The sequence below is a fragment of the Aspergillus vadensis genome (genome assembly GCF_003184925.1).
Source record: "Aspergillus vadensis CBS 113365 unplaced genomic scaffold BO88scaffold_10, whole genome shotgun sequence".
Taxonomy (NCBI): Eukaryota; Fungi; Ascomycota; class Eurotiomycetes; order Eurotiales; family Aspergillaceae; genus Aspergillus; species Aspergillus vadensis.
The window spans coordinates 501,416-521,683 of NW_020292048.1; the positions used below are offsets into that span (position 1 = coordinate 501,416).

The window sequence follows — 20,268 nt, forward strand, 5'->3', positions numbered from 1 at the left end:
GACTGGCTACTACATGGCGTTTACCAGGATACTATCCGGGAATCACGAGCATAGAGCCCATTGGGATGTCAGCCCACATCAACAATGGCCAGTTCCAGCCATCCAGATATCCGTCTTAAATAGGAGCTCACCGGCATCACAGATTTCAACTCAACTAAAGGTACTTTATCAGGCATAAAACATATACAACATGCCATCGGATTCGAACGATCAGAGCATCTCCGCTTATGGAGCTGCTCGCTCCACGGTCAAGGGTCAGAACCTTGACCCTGAGGAAATCCGGAAGATGGACGCCTACTTTCGCGCCAGCATGTACCTATGCTTAGGCATGCTCTACCTGCGCGAAAATGTACTCCTCAAACAGCCATTGAAGGTGGAGCATCTCAAAGCACGCCTACTTGGTCACTGGGGCTCAGATGCGGGGCAATCATTTACCTGGATTCACATGAATCGGCTGATCAAGAAGTATGATCTGGACGTTCTCTTCATCTCAGGCCCGGGTCATGGTGCTCCTGGTATTCTCTCTCAGTCATACCTGGAGGGAGTCTACTCCGAGGTCTACCCGGACAAGTCAGAAGACGAGCGAGGAATGCAAAAGTTCTTCAAGCAATTCTCTTTCCCCGGAGGTATCGGCAGTCACGCTACCCCAGAAACCCCCGGTAGTCTTCACGAAGGTGGCGAGCTGGGTTATTCCATTTCGCATGCCTTTGGCACCGTCTTCGATCATCCAAATTTGATCACCTTGGCGATGGTGGGCGATGGTGAAGCTGAGACTGGCCCACTCGCTACAAGCTGGCACAGCACCAAGTATCTCAACCCATGCACCGACGGGGCCGTTCTGCCCGTGCTCCATCTCAACGGGTACAAGATTAACAATCCGACACTGCTCGCACGCATCTCCCATGATGAACTTTCCGCCCTCATGAAAGGTTACGGTTGGACGCCCTATTTTGTGGAAGGTAGCGACCGTGAAACCATGCATCAAGCCATGGCAGCCACCCTCGAGCACTGTGTCCTTGAAATCAGAAAATTTCAGAAGAAAGCCCGCGAGTCCAAGGAGCCCTTCCGCCCACACTGGCCCATGATTATTCTGCGCAGCCCAAAGGGTTGGTCCGCCCCGCGCGAAGTTGATGGCAAACTTCTCGAGGGCTTCTGGCGTGCCCACCAAATCCCTATCACCGACGTCCTCACCAATCCTTCGCATCTCCAACTTCTTGAATCGTGGATGAAGAGCTACAAACCTGAAGAGCTCTTCACTCGAGAAGGCCGACTGATCTCTGAACTCAAGGCCCTCGCTCCAACCGGTAATCATCGTATGAGCGCCAATCCGGTGGGCAACGGTGGCCTCCTACGGCGACCGTTGGACCTACCCGACTTCCACAAGTACGCACTCACGTCCATCGATCCCGGGGCCACCATTCGCGGCAGCATGGTTAACATGTCACACTACCTCCGTGATGTGGTCGCCTTCAATCAGACCAACTTCCGTGTCTTCGGGCCGGACGAAACCGAATCGAACAAGCTCTCTGAGATCTACAAAGCCGGAAAAAAGGTCTGGCTAGCCGAATACTTCCCCGAAGATTCTAACGGTGGAAACCTCTCCATGTCCGGTCGAGTAATGGAAATGCTCAGTGAACACACCTGTGAAGGTTGGCTAGAAGGCTACGTCCTCTCAGGTCGTCATGGGCTCCTTAACAGCTACGAGCCCTTCATCCACATCATCGACTCAATGGTGAACCAACACTGCAAGTGGATCGAAAAATGTCTCGAGGTTGAATGGCGTGCCAAAGTCGCCTCGCTGAACATTCTCCTCACTGCGACCGTCTGGCGCCAAGACCACAACGGCTTCACGCACCAAGACCCAGGCTTCCTGGACGTCGTGGCCAACAAGTCTCCCGAAGTCGTACGCATCTATCTCCCGCCAGACGGGAACTCCCTCCTCTCCGTAATGGACCACTGCTTCCGCAGCGCCAACTACGTCAACGTCATTGTCGCCGACAAACAAGACCACATCCAATTTATGGACATGGACGCCGCAATCGCCCACTGCACCAAGGGCGTCGGAATCTGGGACTGGGCCAGTAACGACCAAGGTGCGGAACCAGACGTCGTGATGGCCGCATGCGGCGACGTTCCCACCCACGAGGCACTAGCCGCGACGGCGCTCCTACGCGAGCACCTCCCCCAGCTGAAAGTGCGCTTCGTCAACGTGGTCGATCTGTTCAAACTCATGTCCAAGATCCATCACCCGCATGGAATGTCCGATCGGGAATGGAAGGCTATTTTCACAGCTGATAGGCCGATCGTGTTCAACTTTCATTCGTACCCGTGGCTTATCCATCGGTTGACGTATAAGAGACCCGGACAGGAGAATATTCATGTCAGGGGTTACAAGGAGAAGGGGAACATCGATACGCCATTTGAGCTGGCGGTGAGGAATCAGACCGATCGGTATAGTTTGGCTGTCGATGCGATCGATCATGCCCGCGGACTGGGCAATACGGCGTCCGGGGTGAGGGAGAAGTTCCTGAATATGCAGTTGCTGGCAAAGGAGAAAGCATACGATGATGGCATTGATCCGGATTATATTCGGAACTGGACCTGGCAGTATCCGCGAAAGAAGGGCGAGGGCGTCTGAACTGTTCATGTGGGAGATTGGAGAGAGAATGGGCGGCTGTCAATAATAATCACCAAGTATTAATAGTTATGCTGGACTGTAAATCTAAACAAGTAGTAGTGCTTGGTTAAGTTCACGGGTAGGAAAACTGCCCCTTTTAATGTTAAGAGTTGAATTTTCATGATGGATGATGTTGGGAAACCTGCAGTAGCGGGAAATATATGTAGGTGGCAATGGTAGTTGGTATCAGCCAAACTCCCCCACTGGCACTTATCTTTCGTAGCCATCGGAATTGTAATGTTCTTTAGGCTAACCGAGGTTCCATAGTGCTGTTACCTCCGTAGCTCTCTCATGATATCGCAAACTCAGTGCAAAGCGAAATACTGCGGAAGATGGTGACCGACTCGGTTCGCAAAACTAGTTTACGACATTGATAGAGCTAAGATATTAGCCAACCTATAACAAAACGGGCAAGATGGCCGAGCGGTCTAAGGCGCTAGGGTCAGGTGTATCTGATCTTCCATGTTCTTCGGAGCATTCCTAGTCTCGAAAGGGGCGTGGGTTCGAATCCCACTCTTGTCATGATTTTTTGCTTATTCTTCGATATTTGCTCCTGTGTAGGGCGCATATTGTCTTAATCCAAACAAACATCTTCTAAAATTTTGCCCGTGGAAGTGAATTATTTTCGACCTTTAGAGTTTCCTTGTATGCTTTTTTTGGTTTTACAGTTTATTGTGAGTAGATTTATATTGAATAGGGAATGTGGCTATTATGTGAAGTATATATTGTATTATAATAGAGCAACGGTTATTACATTGTTATACTATCTCAGTTGCCTCTGCATTCGCACGACAGTATGGGGAAAACGGATGACTCCGGCAAAAACCCATACCAAGGCATCTTGTGCGATGAAGTCAACTAATTAACACTTTCCTCCACCTAAAAAATTATTGAACATGGTACACACAGGCATTCCACTATACCTCATGCTCCAGCTACAAGTATAACAGGAGCAATAATTAGGTAGGCAGTGCACCTTGCAGAGTCCAATTTGAAACCGAAGCAACGCGAGCCAGGTAATAGTAGTCAAAAATCAACATCACTCCTTGAAATATAGAATCATGTTGTCCACAACAGCATCAGCGCCGTGTATGTTGTCTCTGCCTGTAGCTCCGGCCCATTCTCCATTCGCACCAAGATCAGAGCCAACCAATTTATTGTCATTACCCTCATGACCACCAACATCGTAAGCATTATCTTGTCGATTTGTTGAGAATCTGAGTCCATTGACGAAGCCGTCATCGTGACCAGCATAGACATGCATCTCTTTTATTGTTTCATCGTCCGCAAAATTATACGAATATGGACCGTAAAGTGGGATGGCGGGATCCCTTCCGCCGATTCTACCAGTCGAATAACCGTCCTGGAATTCGAAATTGATACCTCCGATAACTTCGTAGTTGCGGTCCCCGTAATTTGCGGTCCATACATCAACACGCTTGACTTTCTCTTCATTATCTCTGGCATCGTAGGCACTGCCGCCGAGCCCACCAAAGGGTCCGTCTGCATGTAAGCCGAAGGTATCCATGGTGTTTGATGTCGATGCTGAGCACCACAAGAAGATTTGGAGGTTGACTGGTTTGTAGTAAGATATGATCACATAGAGAATTGAAAAAGATGGATTCGAAAAGAGAAGAAATACAGTTCATAGGAGAACTTACCCCCCCCCCAATATATAGGTCTCAGATTTGAACAAGCCCTACTATAGAAGTTGGAAGCAATGTAAGAAGCGTAGGTGTCATCTTGCGTCAAGACTCTCCAACAATAACTTTGTGATGTGGTAGGCCTAATGTCCAGCTTTGAAAGAATACCCCCAGCCCAACTCTGGTTGAGCTCGATGCGTCTTGAATCGAATGGCGGACGCATCTAGAACCTGCATTACGTGCTTAGACCGCAAGAGAGCGAGAGTATCAACACATCATCACCCGTCAGATGACATTCTTCATTTTGTAGACATGAGCCAGACAATGAAGCAGAAGCCTGCATTAGGCTGTCAATGACCTTGTGGTTATACACAGACATAGCTCTTTCTCTCCGAGCACCCGAGATACGAAGTCAAATCGCCTCTATGAAGAGCCATCAAAGCCATGTTTTCCTAGTGTGGATGTTACACAAAGATGTCATTTGGCTGAACTTGGGGTGGTTCAAGCAATGTCAGACTTGTCCGAAGAATAAGTGTCAGAAATATAGCATGCTTGCGGAAGCACTTCCGCAATCGTTCAATTCCAGATGCACCAGAAACTTGGGAACAATTTGCGCTGTGAGCCATCCTAGACTGGAACAGGCGACACGAGTTGGAGACGAAACACTAATTACTCAGATGTTACTAAGACATCAACTCCTAGATGGCTTACCCCATGGATCAGGCTCTGGGTCTGCGTTTTTATTCGCAGGGGCCTTGGTCCATCAATGCGTTTTTTCCCATAGCTATTTGCCTGGAGGCATTGGAGACTCAGAGACAAAGGAATGTTGCTTGTAGTAAGCCCCAACGTAGGCCGTCATATTCCGGTTGACAGTGCATAAGATGGTTGTGAGGCTTGTTATTGGGTCATTCACGCATTTGCCCCACGGCCCACATCCGGCAAACGTGCTAGCTACCAGGAGTTGTGAAACCTACAAACCTGCCACTTAGTTCCATATGCACTATTGTGCAGATTGCGTACTTTGTTGAAGCGTTGTAAGGCTAGAGTGGGATCTGATTCTTTGGGAAAGTCATAGCACCAACTGTAAGGAAATTATCATACAGTAGGTTAATTTGGCACAAATCTGCTAGTCTAGGTGGCATATTAGACAATCGTCTGTTAAAGCAATGAATGCCCTCGAAAGACAATGGACCCACCGATCGTAATTGCGGGGCATCTGCAAAACTTAGAATAAGTCTAACAATGACCTCCAATACTTATTCCACTTACCCCAATAATCCCCGTCTGGGCATACCTCGACACCAGGTCGTGGTTCTTTCACCGTAACGCTTGAAGTTGGAGCTGGCTACACATGGCTATAGAGGCGCGATCGGAGATTCTCGAGCTAATGGTAAGGAACAAGATGCGAGGTGGAAAGGCATATTGTCATTCATGATTGGAAGTTGAAGTACTAGACTTGAAACCTTGACTGAACGCCATACCTTAATAACTGTATCAATGAATGACTACAGCGTGATCAACGTTGCATTTGTGGAAAACGTGATGAAACAAGAAAGGACAGCCAAGTAGCGTGGTAGTCTGCGTCTGGAAAGTCCTGGAATGCTGCAACGTTTACTCCTACACCTTGTCAGGCACCAAGGCTGCATCTATGACTCCCTGCTATCCAGATAGACAAAAGTGCGAATGCTCAAGCTTTCCTATGACTACCACATCAAAGCGTTCAAAAAGAACCATCATTCAAAGATATTCGATGTAGAGTTTCTTCTTTTTTTGAAGTTATTCTATTAAGTTCTATGATGAGTATTTAGTTCGAAGTAATGGGCCTCTGGAGGGGGTGACCTCATTTCGTCCAAATATGTGTATGCTGTATATGCTTTTATAACACCCCGCTGACCCTTCACAAGCCTGGAAGCGAGGCACTCGAGTACCATTGTGGGGAACCATCCACCTGACCATTATAAAAAGTTGGGTCGCGTATAAGTCCGTGGTCGGGGTTGGACCATCGCGTCAAGCGGCTGTGTTTGAATTGAAGCAATTCTCGGGCATTGTAAGTGGTGCGATGGTCGATGCCGTGAGTCCAGCCTTCATAGGCCATCTCATGTGACTATTTCCAGTCAACAAATCGGCTTGTGGACTTCCGAGGGGTGTTTTCGAACTGGTCCCAGCGAGTCAGCGATTTTATCAACACATCGAGCTGGGACCTTCCTAACAATAACCGACGCTGTCATGTGTCTGTCCAGACCATCGCCTGACCAACGGTCCCGAGTTTACCTGTCGGACGACTGTGACACCTCCATTATTACTGCCTGAATCGTCAAACCCGGATGCCGTGATATTGAATCCGCGAGAGCCTGGGGATAATGGATCCGGATCGGAACTGGCTCCTTGAGCAATCTGGACCAGCCGGCCCAGAATAGCATATTCCAACTTCAGCTTGACGCTATACGCGACAGGTTTGAACATGACCTGCAGCGCATAATATCCGGCGTACTCTATGGCGACGACTGCCACGTCCAGAATGAGGATGATCACATTGATAACAAGCAATTGAGTGAGGATAATGAACCGTGGCCTCTCGGGACGAAGGCGCAGCATCTTGATGGTTTCCCACACATATATACCGGATAAGATAAACTCTTGGACGCAAAAGATGACAAGCTGAATCCGCTCCATGATGTCGTAACCCCTGGCGAAGTGGGGAGTACCTGATAGTGATCCATACAACAGGACTGTTGTTGGGATTTGGAGGACGATGCAGTCGATGATAATCATGTACAAGAGGCCCTGCAGCAACTTCTGCGAATGTACGAGGAGGTGCAATCGCGACCAAAGGACGAGGGAGTGGCCAGTAACTATGCTAATCCAGGTAGGTATAATCAAAGACACTGGCACATAAGGAGAAATGGACGAGAAGATAAAGAGCAGGTATCCCACGCAGTGAGGGATGAGGCTGGCCGAGGTGACGAGTAAACTCCAGAAATAACACCCATGATATCTGTTGAAAGTCGTGAAACAAAGCACCACGAGCTCTATCGAATTGTAGAAGGTAATGGCCGCAAAGGCGGAGATGACATATTTCTGGATCGGGTCTTTCGAGGTCAGCGATGAGAAATCGCCGCCATCTGCGTCGATACCGACCTCCTGCGACATCCTAGTCCCGAGGTCGGTCGCATCGGCCAAAGAGTCTCATACCGAACGTGGTGCTGGTGTCAAAAGCGACCATATAAGGCCTTCAAAGGAATGAAAGGAGAAGAGGTGCCGACGGAAGTTCTAAAACTGGCCGAGTGGTTGCAACTGCGCCGAGACCTCCATTCCTGCCAGACTTTTCTGCGCAGTACCGAGGCCAAAGCGTCACTGAGAGAAGACAGGAGAGAAGAGTTGGACAGGCGTGAAGGGTTTATTCTGAGAGAGGTGCCTCCGAGGACTGCGAGTGGAAGCTTGGTTCATGCGGGCTGCGGAAACCTTAATGTCCGCCTCTGACGTGCACGACCCTTCTAGGCCTGCCAGTCAGTTTCGCACGGATACCTGATCGGAAATGACTACGAAGTTAATTATAAGGGCACGCCCGCGGCTCTACGATGCTGTGGATCCTATAGTAGCAGTCTGGAAGCTCCGATCGTCCTACAATCCAGTCTTGGCCCGTTTGTCCATGGTGCTTTATGGAACCATCGACCAGGTTAGACGCCTCAGCAGATGGAAGTCTTATTAGTATAAACCTAAATCGGAGTCTGAAAGTTCTTATTGGGTACAAGAACATCCGAACTATTGGAATCCAACTTTATCGGATCAAAGAAAGAATACTAACCACTAGTCTATACACACCGGGACCACCCCTGCGCCACGATTATCTAATGGGGTTCGATACGAGCGAGGTCCCATCCCCAGATTGCCAAACAATAACGGGAAACGTTTGTAGCTCGCTGATTACATGTCGACTGGTGGAAAACTACCCCACAGCATCTTTACCTATGGCAAGCGAACAACTGGTTGTCTGAGACATGCACCTGACTTCTCCCATTGGACATGATGGGTCTCATTCTTCAGCTCATGAATTGCATCGGAGTCCCTCCACCTCTGCATTCTCGCACAGTACATTTTCGCCAGTATAGTTCGCGGGAAGCGTGATGTGGATGTCCCGGAAGGTGAGGTCCGTACACGGTGCCTTTTCGGAACAAAGCAAAGACACGGCGAAGCTAATGTTCTTCCCAGGATAGTCCGTCACCGTTGCGGGTCCATTTCCGCTAATATTCTTGAAATGTAGATCATTGAATTCATACGTCGATGTGTCACAGTACTGCGTGATGTTTTCGCTGAAGAGGTAGCTCAGACTGCCTGAGTTAGCCAAGCATGCTAATACTGTGGTATCACTCTTACCAAGTGTCAATATACACAGGCAATTGGACGTCCTTGAGTCGAAGGTTCTCGACTGTCACGTTGCGCACGTATCCATGGCCGCCGCCACCACCGTTTGGAGGAACGCCATAGTTGACCCCAATCCTGATCGATCAGCTACCTATCGCATTGAGGGACTTGGCACCTACCAGCTCTTGAAGTAGACTCCAGAATTCATCGCCCGTTGGAAGGACGGTTGTACCTATACTTGTCAGTGCGAATCTCACCGTTATCGCCGGGCTTCGCTTACTTGAACATTCCGAACAGTCACATTCTCCACAATATCCGTCCGGTCGGGGTATTGTCCCAGCGAACCAAAAGCAATGCCCGGCCCGCCATAAACCGTGACATTCTCCACATGGATGTTCGTAGAATTCCCCTTAAAGGCCACCGCGTCATCTCCACCTTGGTATACCCAGTTGGTGATGGTGATATGGTCGGACCGATACGTGTCGATCCCGTCCGTATTCTGCACCCACTCGCCCTCTGGGCTCACCGAGAAGTCATGGTTTGTGGCATTCACGTAGAAATTATCAAGGTTGATATGCGAAGAGGAATCGACAAGAACGGCCCAGAACTGGGGCTGTCGGATCGCCAGGTTACGAAGGGTCGCTCGCGTCGACTGGAACACATGCACTGGCATCGGTCGTCCAAAGACATTGCTACCTCCCTTGGCCCAAGTATACCACAGCTGCCCATTCCCATCAACTCCACCTTGATGAGGACCTCCATCCACAACATAGTCATGGCCCGTGATACGCCAGGCACTTGACTGGTTCTGAAAGTCCACCCGATAGGAGTTGTTCACCCAGTAATCGATGTTGTCGCTGAAGAGAAGCGTACCACCGATCTCAAGTCGAGAATCGGTCAGGTGAGTCGTCATCCGCTGGTTAATTCGGTAGGTATACGGCGCTGGGAGGACAATTCTCCCTCCAGAGGTCTGACCACATTGGTCAACTGCCGAGAGGATGTTGGGGACGTCATCTCGCCCGTTTCCTAAAGGAATAACGGTGCAGGTGGTGCCATTCTTCTGGAGAGAAGGTACAGCCGAAGTAGCAAGACTCAAGCCTGCAAAAATGGCAAGACCACTAGCTGACAGAATCACCATCTTGGTTTGTTTCCTGGCTTGTCCTGAAACCCGTGATGGGTGCGGCCCAGGTTTTTGCTGGACATTCCCAATGACGGGTTTTTATTTCCGCGCCGTTTGCAGATTGAGCCTAAATGCCGTGGTTATTGGGAGGGGATGCAAGGAGGATCGGCACCCATGCGGAGGCACAATACGACGTGATTTGTCCAGGCTGAAGAGTCAAGCAACGCTCGAAGACAGCAAGCAGGGTTTGAGATCGGATTTGCTCCGGCATTTAATGACAGCGATCGAGCAGCCACGCAGACGGAAATCGCGGGCATCATATCGAGTATATCACCATTGTAAAGCTGCTCATCCACAGACCCGCAGCCATGTCAGGAGAAACTTCTTCGGACAGGTGGCTTTGGAGTTCCTGGAGCGGTTCATCTGTCAACATTCCTCGTTCAAGCACCAGGCAGGTAAAGAGGAGACACGCCGGCAGATGTATGCCAAGGGATGGAAAGTGCCAAACTTCCTTGACTAAGTTCTTACAGATTGGATGACATGCAGGAATGCTGATCATTTACACTTTGAGAACCCTGCACGGTGTAATTCATACCGAGGATGAGTTTTGACACCTTCTCGTCCCGAGCACATCCATAAGAACAGGTACTCCGGTCGGTGTATCGTCAGTCATGACCTCTCAGTACTTACATCATACAGGCATTGATTCACATATTGAGGTTCCCACAGCGAGCAATAAACACTCCACACGGTCGGACACCATCATTAAACATTCTGGTGTGAAGTGCTGCGAGAAATCGGCTATTGTAAAGTCACATTAACAGCAGCCGTTTGCGTCCGCTCGGCGGTGCAGAGCCCAGCAGGCCACGCCTATCCTCGAACATCTGGCTGAGCAGATGATGGCTCTTCAGCTACAACAACGACCCGAGGATCATTGGGGGATCACCCAAAAGTGCTTCCCGAACCGCGCCGGCAACCTATTCCAGCGACGAGAACACAGTGTTTGCAATTCTACCGCGGTCGCCTCGGCATCAAGTACCTTGGGCGAATTCTGTGAGTCTAGGTGTATCAAATCAGTTTCGGCGGCCGCGGCCGGAGCAGCTATTAGCTTGGGGCTACTACTATCGATTCCTTCTGCTTCAATCCGATGCAAAGCCACAATATCGGACTTGATTTTCTCAGCTACATCGACAATGGCACAGACAGGGTCCACTTCTAATGGGTCGAGTCAGCAATTAGTGTTTATTCAGACCTGCTGCCATCATCATTCACCGGGCCCCGCCCCCAATTCTAGCCTCAACGCTCTGATGCTCACGTCATCCCTATCCATAGTCTAGTAGGCACGGCACTCAAAACGCCCCATGCGAAGAATTGCACAATTGTATGCATCAAAAATCATTTATTTCGCTCTTGATCAACTGTCCGCAAGCCAGATCCTTGTGGGTATAACAAACAGAATGAAACACACGCCCAATCTATCTCGTCCGATCAACAGATATTATCATTACACGTATCATATTAGCAAAGAAGTGTCGCCCTCGGGCTAGCGCCGAGTGCCGCCAGATCCGACGGATCCGGAATTCCATGCGCTAGACCAGACCTTGGTCTCGACGCCTTGCTTGGGGCCGTTAGAGAACGGACACGCCGACCGTTGCGCATATTGCGTGGGGGCTGAAATGGTGGGTGGAGATGGAGTGGTCTCGAGCGATGACGTTTCCGAAAAGAGACTGGCAAATTCGGAAGAGGATGTCGAGCTGGCTGTTGAAGTCTTCACGCAAGACGATCCATCGGCCCGCAAGTATGTCGAGCTGGGCTTAGGTGTGACTTGGGGAGCGGCTTCTTGTTGCTTGTGTGAAGTCTCAATCTCTTCTTCGAACTCTTCCCCGTCATGAAGACGCCATCTCGCAAAGAGATCGTTCTGAATCCATATCACCTTGCCCAGAGCTCGGACTAGTGCTATCCGGAACGGCAGCGTGAGCTTTTCGTATGTTAGAACTGCCTCCATGACGATGTCTTGGATGAAGCCAAGGCAGGCGCCGATATGAATGTACTCGACATTCAACGAGTGCAGCCGTTCCTTCCCATAGTGCATGCGTCTGACATAGCCGGTTAGTAACGTGAGCCCATACAAGGGGGAAGTTTGCATACCCGACTTGGTTCAAGTATCTCCAGAATTCAGGCTTGGTTGGATCGGAACATAATTTCGTCATATACCAGCGAAGAAATTGACGGCGACGCTGAACTGCTGGGCTATTGAGGGTAGGATAGTCGTCTGGTTCTTCTTCTATCGCAGTGTTCCGAGTGCGGAAGACACGCGCCGTGATGTCAAACTCTAGAAGTTTCACATACACCTTATCCACCACGGTAGGAGCTAGGGCCTTGACATATTTGGCACCCCGGACAAGAGTTGCGACATCGTCTGTATTGATCCCGAGTTAGTTGATGCGGTGTTGCCGCGGAGAATCATCTTCCGCGGAAAAGTATTGAATGAACATAAACAGCCTTGTGGGGAAGACCGGGGACGCTGGGGGGCACCAACCGGCATTAAAGTCAAGGAATCTTTGCAAATAATCGATCCGGGCCTCTAGATCGGTGTACAGGGCTTTGCGATCGACGTGCCTTGGGTGGTTTTCTGCATGGTAGCCGGGTTCAGACATGGTGCAAGCTGGGGTGAAGACACTGGAGCTGAAGGAAGAGAAGAGAACCGGCGGAGGTGGGCAGGGGAGTCATTGAAATGTTCTTCCAAAGAAACTGGCCCCCCGACACACGGTCGAACAAGTATATACCCTGCCATGCCCGATTCAAAAAAAAACCTGACATGTTGCAGATTGCGACCCCTCAGGCCATGAATTGGGAAATAACGACAGCGAATCAGTGGGGCGGCTGAAGTGATCAGTAGGAATTTTCGGCTCCGCTTCGTCTGTCATCGATTGCTCAATAGTAATCGCCCCTTCTCCCTGCGGTCTCCTTAATACTGATCGACCACTCCACCCCGTCCTTGCTATCCCCACGAGCCGAGACTTAGGAGGGGTCGACATCAACCTGAGACCTGCTTGGTCTCCATCCATAGCAGCTGTCAGACCTATGAGTGACTTGGCAGCGGCCGATCAACGCAATGAAGGTTTAGCTAGCCATCTTCTAGCCGATGCTTGTAATTGTGCTGATCAGCCCTCAACGATGGCCGCCGAACCTCATCTCACGTCACAATGCTACAAGCTCGATGCATTCCCGCAGCTGATGCCTAAAATGGCCCTAGTGTGTCAAAAATTTTCCAGACCGGTATTCAATTGGTTCGTGGTCGGCAATTGATGGGGAGATTACGCTTCGCCCGTCCACGATGGAGAATTGTGGAGCGCCGTCCCGCCAGTTTGCCGTCAACCAAAAAAATGGACGGGCAAAGCCTTGCAGATTCCAATGACAAGTCGTCGAGGCGAGCGTTAAGCGATGGTTGCATGATCCTCAGACGACCTGGAACACCGGACTGCGCACCTTTCTGCAGGACACAAGACACTCATCATTTTGGGTCTGGAAATTCATTGGGGAGGTCGGGAACCACGGAAAGACGTCAACTAGCGGAATAACGAAGAAGCGTGCTTGGTCTTTTCCGGTCAACACACCGACTTTCTGTGCGGATGGCGCCCGTTGATGGTGGTTGGTGGTTGGTGGTTGGTGGTCCTTTCCAGAAGAAAAAAAAAGATAGGGGAACCACTAACAGCCTCATCTATCTAGACCATGCTAGGTAATTCCCGGCAACCAGATCGCTTTGTTGAATTATGCTATCGTCATCTGTTATCGGGCATTGCCCAAGCAGGCATGTAGTACCCCAAACTCTACCCCACTGGATTGCAGAAAGCATATCAAGGTCTCCGATCAGTCACCTGCATCCTCATCCTTCATTTATCCCAGACAGGGGATTATCTCTAAATGGTCTTGAGCTCCGAAGGAACTACTAATAGTAATGAGTTTGGACTCGAGCAAAGCCCGTGAACCCCTTTTAAGGTCCTCACTAGTTTTTTAAGACAGGCCCGCAGTCCGATACGAGGCGACGATAGTGGAGTCACATCCCTTTTTTTCGTTGTCTCCGCCACCTTATTCTTCCACCCTTGACACCAATGAGACTCATCACGAACCTCAAAAGGGGGAACGATGGGGAGCGGACCTGATTAGATTGACCGGGGTTTTTGGTAAATAAGCTTTAATCAGTTGATAGATGAATCTTAATCTAATTGATTAAGCCTGACTCAATATCTTGTGGTTTATAGATACCAGAAGGGGAGGGGGAGAGGTGATGTATACACTGGATCGAATAGATAACGAAAGTTCAACAAATATCAAACGATCGACACATTATTCGGCCGAAGCGAGATGTCAGTCTCACGTCCAAATGATAACTAGGCACGGGACTGAAACGTGACCTGTCACACGCCTGAAACTCAAACCAGCAAGTGTCAAAAGTGGCTCTGACATCACGACCCAAACTCTCTTGCTGTCTGTCACAATTAATCCTACCTGCCATCCCCACGCTATTTCTTCCCGTCCTTTCCACCCATCAATTTACTACTACTAAGTCCAGACGCCATCCTACGCATCCATCACGAATTCATCTACTCCAACTCAACTCAACCCACTAACTGATCGACAAATCAATCAAATCAAAATCTACCAACAATGATCCTCAGACGAGCTTCCACTCTCAGTCGTCCTCTCGTCCTTCGTCCGGCCTATTCCGCCCGCGTGTGCTACTACCATCCGCCTGATGTACATAGCACCAAGGGTGAGGAGTGTACGTTTGCCACCCACATCCCACCACCTCTTATCCTTTTCACCATCAAAGAAGAAGAAAGGATAGGAACTAACTATCTCAGTCTTCATCCCTCCTTCCTACCCAGACAACTTGGAGGATACTCCCAGTCTCGTCAAAAAGCCAGAAAAGGAAATGGGCCACTGGGAAGAGATCCATGCTACTTCTAGTGAGACCTCGGTGCGTTTATCTCCCCTTCTACCCTTCGTTCGTCAGGGTAAGGTAAAGTAAGTGGGTTGGTTATGAGAATTGGCTAAGGCACCGCGCACAACAGGTTAAAGCCGACCGTGGCGATATCAATATCCAGCAGAAGCAGCAGCGGACGACTACTCGGGATCTAGATAAGGATTTAGGGGAGGAAGAGCCGCCGAAGTTGGATGAGATGTGAGATCAGGGAGTTGATCATAATGTCCGATAGGGTTATGGATGGGTATTGGTATGGGTATGGTTATGATTTATGACTACGTACTGAGATTGTTGTGTTTGAGCTGTTCTGTTCTTCATTTCGGTAAGGTGAAACAGACTGTCTTGTTATTTTAAAATTGGTGAGTGGGTTTCTTTTTCCTTGTCTATTTATGGGTGTGCGTATTACTGTGTCGATCGCTCGTGCTGATCTTTATGTCGTTCGTTCGCTTTCTATTTCTATCTATCTATCTATCCGGCGGCAACTAGTTAGCCGATTGTATGACTATGATCATCTACTCTATCGAGAAATAATGACATGACGTGATTCATTCCTTCATTGTAGACAGATAGTCCGACATTATAAAACCGAGATCTAGAAACCCAAAAGATAAACAGATAATACTTCTATGCATGCTCTACTTGCTGCACCGTGCCCTCGACCTTCTGGTCGACGCGGGCTTCCAGCGCATGCTGCCCCGGTGTGACAGTGCGTCCACCCTTCGAGGTAAACACACCTCCGGTGATTCCACCCTTGTGGAAAAGCAAGGGGATATCCTCGAGCTCGAGGCCCTTGGTCTCCGGGTAGAAGAAGTACACCATGGGGATGAAGACGGCGTTCAATACCGCAAAGATAACAAAGGTGCGCCAGCCGATGTTGTCTACACGTATCATATGTCAGTATTGTTTGTCACGAGGTTTGTCAACCGCAGCAAGCAAGCAAGCAAAACTTACCAAATGCAATCGGAGTGATCTTCACCACGGCAAACACAGCCATCCAGTTCCAGCCGGATGCAATGGCCTGCATTCGCGTCCGTACCCGCGTTGTGTTCAGCTCGGCCGGGTAGAACCACGGGACGGGTAGCCAGCCGACGCCGTAGAAGATCTGGAAGATGAAGATGAAGACGGTGGCTCCGTAGGCACAGTCCTCACGGTCCAGTGAGAGCAGGATCGATACCATAACGAAGCACAGACACAAACCCGCTGAGCATACCATTAGCAGGGTACGCCGGCCGTACCGGTCCATCAGAAACACCGGAATTGCCGAGCCAACCAGGTAGGTGCATTGCATAGCGCCGCCGAGGATAAGCGACAAATTCCGACTCATATTCATGGTTTCTTGGAACATGACAGGACCATAATTGAAGAACAGAAGATCACGTGATGCTGATAAAACGTAAATGATACTGGAAAACTCCAGGAATCAGGAAAGGCCCTGGAACTTGCCTAAATTGCAGTAGTGGTATCTTCCTGTACTAGCTTGGAATCCCCCAGAATTACAAGCCTTGGCAAGAGACTCCAAAGATATAAAAGCAGAGAGAAATCCTTAGTATTTAGTTAGTTAGATTCAACAGCAATAACAAGATTGCCTTACATTACAAGATACTACATCATATTCCAACAATAATAATTTATCATATTGCTCCCAGTGAATTGTTGCCCTAATTCAATGGTGATGGTGATAAATAGACGTCGGAGGTTCTGTACCTCGCCCCAGGTGAATAGCTCCTTGACGCGGAACGGACCGTCCTTTTGTTCCTCCTCCAGCACGAACTGAATGTCCATGATGGTCTTGATGACGTTTGCATCGTCGATGGTAGTATCTTCGATGGCAGCAACCACAGCGCGGGCTTCATCGTGTCGGTCGTGTTGGACCAGCCAACGAGGACTTTCGGGAAGACCGACCACCTGCAAGATGAGGCATATAGCGAAGACGGCCTGGAAGGCGAGGGGGAGGCGCCATTCATATGAGGAATCAGTAAAGCTGGTGCCGTAATCCATCCTATGCAGATTTACTCTCCGTTAGTTTATGGGTATGTATAAGGGGGGCATAGGACAGTCTCACCAGTAGGCGATCACCACGCCCAGGATAGTCACAGTCCCCTGCAGCGTGAGCAGGGTACCACGGTATGCTGCTGGAGAACATTCACTCTGATAGACCGGGGCAGTGGAAGAGTTCATTCCATTACCCAGCCCGGTAACGATTCGGCCGACCAGCAGCTGTGCTATTGTATAGGAGGAAGCGAGGATGACGGTCCCGATGATCATGATGAACCCGCCCATCATCAGCATGGTACGTCGACCCATTCTCTCACCGATGAAGTAGCAGATGATGGACCCGACCACGCAGCCGATATCGTACAGACCGGTGATATTGCCCTGCATCGCTGCGTCGGGGTTGTTGAAGTCGCGCGCGAAACGATTATCCGCGCCCACAATGCCGGACATGACACCTATGAACCCCATATTGTTAGCCCCCATCAATCCCTATCCAGGAAACTGTGAGAAAAAAACTAACCTTGGTCAAAACCTAGCAAGAGAAAGGCCTGGCAAGAGGCCATAGTGATAGCAATGATCAGGGCCCTGCCCCGAAAGTCATGTTTCCAAAGACGCATCTTGACCGTCGTCGAGGATGATTCTAGTACATACCCGGATGGATAGAACTGGACGGAAAAGGGATGAGAGAAAGGACAGGACAAGCTCAATTAAGCATTTGGATCTCGCTGGACAACAGTCGGGCTAATACACCCGAAGCCAGGACGGGAAGCTCCTGCAGTCCAGCTGCCAGCAACTCGCCATGGATTGTCCCGAGCAGGGCACGTCTAGTCCGGCTGGGCCGACATTACCGATGGCTGGCCGGGTCTTGATTGGCCCTGATGGTTAGGCGTGGTCGGGGGATCATCGTGCCGAATTGCGGGGTACCCCGTGGGAAAAGGGTTCCCTGACTAATCGGAGATGCTTGAATGGGCCTTCACCGCTGGATGTTCATGACTCTCCACCGGAGGAGGGTACCGGTAGTTCAAGGAGTAGAGCTATCAACCATGGTTATGACATATGCAAACTAGGGATGGGTCAGGGAGTATGCTGGACGTAATCGCATATCAGTGAAGCAGCAGGGACCAGGATCTAGGGGCCTCGTAGTAGCTTTGTTCAATATGGCAGTGGCTTTTTAGGGGTAGAGTCGCTACAATAAAGCCATTCAGAGAGATAGTAAAAGACCGTAGTGGTAGCTGTGCTGGCTACGGTGTTGTATTGTCCTCGAACGATGTGTTTTGGTTTACCTGTTTAAGATGGCCGTCAACAATGGCGCCAGTCAGTCTTTCGGGCTCTCAGGGTTCAGAATCGCCAGTAGAAGGAGCCTGGGGGTCTTGAGCTCTAAATATCAGGATCATAAGGCTATAGCTCTCGGACCTGCTCCGTGACTTCAAGCACTCAAACGACGCTCCACTCTCTTTTTCCGGTCCGGCTTGACACTTGCTGGTCGTCCATGACAGTAGCAGTGTTGCCGAAAGCCAAGAGAGCCTTACAGTAGCGTGCTTGGAGTAACTTCAGCGCTATTACCTAAAACTGCTTCTCGTGTCTCTCTCACCTCGGCAGTTCTTGTCGCTGCAATAAAGGTGTCGCCTAATGCCTATAGCAGGTAAGATAATACGCAAGTGAATGTCGAAGAACAATGTTGCGGCCTAGGTGTCCACACCAGATGTGACAATGGTATTATGAGTTCGGTCAAGAAGTGAAACCCGATCGAGACTGATTATATACAGAAGACAAAAGTAGTCACTTCAGAAGAGCGTTTAGCAGCTCTCCTCAGTACTGTCAGAAGAGGCATCAACGGTGATGGTGGCAGACCCGCTGCTCTCGTATCCCTCAGTGGCGACAATCATGTAGTTGAAGGTACCAAGCTCCAGACCAAGGTTCTCCCAGGCATCGAAGTGGTTCTGGGTGGTGACAGTTCCACCGATCCGGCCCTCAGTGCGCACGGACCAGTACTGCTTGAAGGTGGCAGTGCCCTCAACCGAGTCGGCATTCTCACGGGTGGTCTGGTAGATCTTGTAGGTTCCATCGTCGCTGTCGACGGTTCCGAGCTCGGTCAGGCCAGAGGAGGGGTCGTAGTCACCGTACTTGTCGACGATGTAGAATTCGACCAGGGGAGAGGTGGTCCAACCGTAGACGGACAGGTAGGCATTGGCGTTGGTTTCCCATGATCCGCTGTAGGTAACGGTTCTAAAGAAATGATTAACACCCATATAATCCCAGAACAGCTGTGGGGATGTCCTTACTGAGCACTGCCAGGGTTCCAACCCTTGCCGGCCACGAAGTCACCACAGTCGGTCCACTCAACGGTATATTCACCACCGTCGCCGTTGGTGTAGGTCACGTCGCCCTCACCGTTGGTCCAGAAGGAGTAGAAGTAGCCGTTGCTCTCGCCTTCCGCGGAAGAAGTAAGGCTGCGCTTGGCCATGTCCAGCAGGGCCTTGCCGTTGGGGAGAGCGACGGCGCTCGAGGCAGCCGAAAGAGCGAGGAGAAGAGACGAGTAGGCGACCATGATGAGGTACTTATAAAGAGTGACGATTAATTTTCAGTGCGCAATGGAAACGGTCGGGAAAAGAGCATGGGTTGCAATGCAGGAAACTGGTTCCGCGACCGTCCTTATATGAAGGCGAACAGCAGCTTTTCTCCAGTGCGATGCTCCAGCTAAAATCCAATCGAGCTCAAGCCTGAGCAGGGTAGTGTGACACTCATCGTTCTGTAGTTGATTAAACCGGCTGTCCTGGGCCCCTGGTGGTGTGCCTGGACAATCTTATTCAAGGCCGTGGTGTTTCAGATTAAAAGTGGGTGCCACTCCCACCCAGTTTTTCTTTTCGGCGCTCCGACCGAGCCAGCCCTCAGCATCGACCACTCACCGACGCCCATTGAGTCATGCAGACATAATGAAAGGTGCTGACAGGAGGAATAATTGGGCCTCGTGTGGAAAGTGGACTCGGCCGTTTTCCCCAGCAAGAAGATCCGCCGATATTGCCGGCGTCGTTGGACTCCTCTCGCACACCACACACCTCCACCAACCCTGCTAATGAACGCCTTTTTTAGCAACAATATCGCCTTAGCGCCTTTCTTGTTCTTCACGGTCTGAATGCTGAAGCCCCTGGGTGATCATAGCCAAGATATGCAAAGAAATGGGTTCATCAAGAGTCTCGGTAAAAGCCGCTCCGCCGTTGATGCAGCCGAGAGGTTTTGTACAGAAAACCAACGTTGTGAATCCAATATCGGATGAGCGACAATCGTACTTATCGCATGACTTTGTATCAGCGATTGAACAAGGCGGTGTTCGTCTATCGCTGATGCAGTGACACCATTAGGTCGATGTGAAGTAATGACTATGCCTGTCATCTTGAGGAAAAGGGAAGAGTTCTATCGGGCACAACCAAGGAATCGAGACTGTATCAGTTGTGGGTCTAAGAATCTTAGTAGCCTATAAGTTCAC

General features: G+C 50.0%; 8 protein-coding genes and 1 non-coding gene across 9 annotated transcripts; 3 read left to right on the top strand and 6 right to left on the bottom strand.

Moving 5' to 3' along the window:
• Positions 1-79: 79 nt before the first annotated feature.
• On the top strand, positions 80-2,785 carry BO88DRAFT_404558 (phosphoketolase family protein). Its single transcript, XM_025706655.1, has one exon. It carries the CDS (start codon positions 191-193, stop codon positions 2,636-2,638), a length of 2,448 nt encoding a protein of 815 aa, XP_025563340.1. The 5' UTR covers positions 80-190; the 3' UTR covers positions 2,639-2,785.
• Positions 2,786-3,086: 301 nt separating this feature from the next.
• BO88DRAFT_t136 lies at positions 3,087-3,199 on the top strand. The gene has a single exon. It is a non-coding gene; the product is annotated as a tRNA-Leu (tRNA).
• Positions 3,200-3,434: 235 nt separating this feature from the next.
• BO88DRAFT_404559 (uncharacterized protein) lies at positions 3,435-4,356 on the bottom strand. Its single transcript, XM_025706656.1, has one exon. It carries the CDS (start codon positions 4,203-4,205, stop codon positions 3,717-3,719), a length of 489 nt encoding a protein of 162 aa, XP_025563341.1. The 5' UTR covers positions 4,206-4,356; the 3' UTR covers positions 3,435-3,716.
• Positions 4,357-6,138: 1,782 nt separating this feature from the next.
• On the bottom strand, positions 6,139-7,709 carry BO88DRAFT_404561 (uncharacterized protein). Its single transcript, XM_025706657.1, has one exon. It carries the CDS (start codon positions 7,468-7,470, stop codon positions 6,526-6,528), a length of 945 nt encoding a protein of 314 aa, XP_025563342.1. The 5' UTR covers positions 7,471-7,709; the 3' UTR covers positions 6,139-6,525.
• Positions 7,710-8,118: 409 nt separating this feature from the next.
• On the bottom strand, positions 8,119-9,866 carry BO88DRAFT_404562 (exopolygalacturonase A). The gene is made up of 4 exons (XM_025706658.1): positions 8,963-9,866; positions 8,862-8,914; positions 8,695-8,817; positions 8,119-8,648 (listed from the first exon to the last, which is right to left on the bottom strand). Exons 1-4 carry the CDS (start codon positions 9,818-9,820, stop codon positions 8,366-8,368), a joined length of 1,317 nt encoding a protein of 438 aa, XP_025563343.1. The 5' UTR covers positions 9,821-9,866; the 3' UTR covers positions 8,119-8,365.
• A 1,376-nt stretch (positions 9,867-11,242) lies between these two features.
• BO88DRAFT_35807 (protoglobin family protein) lies at positions 11,243-12,784 on the bottom strand. The gene is made up of 3 exons (XM_025703779.1): positions 12,342-12,784; positions 11,951-12,221; positions 11,243-11,898 (listed from the first exon to the last, which is right to left on the bottom strand). The coding sequence occupies exons 1-3, from the start codon at positions 12,457-12,459 to the stop codon at positions 11,346-11,348; spliced, it is 942 nt and encodes a 313-aa protein (XP_025563344.1). The 5' UTR covers positions 12,460-12,784; the 3' UTR covers positions 11,243-11,345.
• A 1,686-nt stretch (positions 12,785-14,470) lies between these two features.
• BO88DRAFT_487679 (uncharacterized protein) lies at positions 14,471-14,991 on the top strand (the record flags this gene model as incomplete). Its single annotated transcript, XM_025712561.1, has 3 exons — positions 14,471-14,585; positions 14,668-14,783; positions 14,878-14,991. 3 exons carry the CDS (start codon positions 14,471-14,473, stop codon positions 14,989-14,991), a joined length of 345 nt encoding a protein of 114 aa, XP_025563345.1.
• Positions 14,992-15,360: 369 nt separating this feature from the next.
• Positions 15,361-17,525, bottom strand: BO88DRAFT_387710 (sugar porter family MFS transporter). The gene is made up of 5 exons (XM_025704827.1): positions 17,305-17,525; positions 16,852-17,239; positions 16,409-16,788; positions 15,741-16,172; positions 15,361-15,667 (listed from the first exon to the last, which is right to left on the bottom strand). Exons 1-5 carry the CDS (start codon positions 17,399-17,401, stop codon positions 15,414-15,416), a joined length of 1,551 nt encoding a protein of 516 aa, XP_025563346.1. The 5' UTR covers positions 17,402-17,525; the 3' UTR covers positions 15,361-15,413.
• Positions 17,526-18,547: 1,022 nt separating this feature from the next.
• Positions 18,548-19,563, bottom strand: BO88DRAFT_443565 (glycoside hydrolase family 11 protein). The gene is made up of 2 exons (XM_025710036.1): positions 19,067-19,563; positions 18,548-19,010 (listed from the first exon to the last, which is right to left on the bottom strand). The coding sequence occupies exons 1-2, from the start codon at positions 19,330-19,332 to the stop codon at positions 18,581-18,583; spliced, it is 696 nt and encodes a 231-aa protein (XP_025563347.1). The 5' UTR covers positions 19,333-19,563; the 3' UTR covers positions 18,548-18,580.
• Between the last annotated feature and the right edge of the window lie 705 nt (positions 19,564-20,268).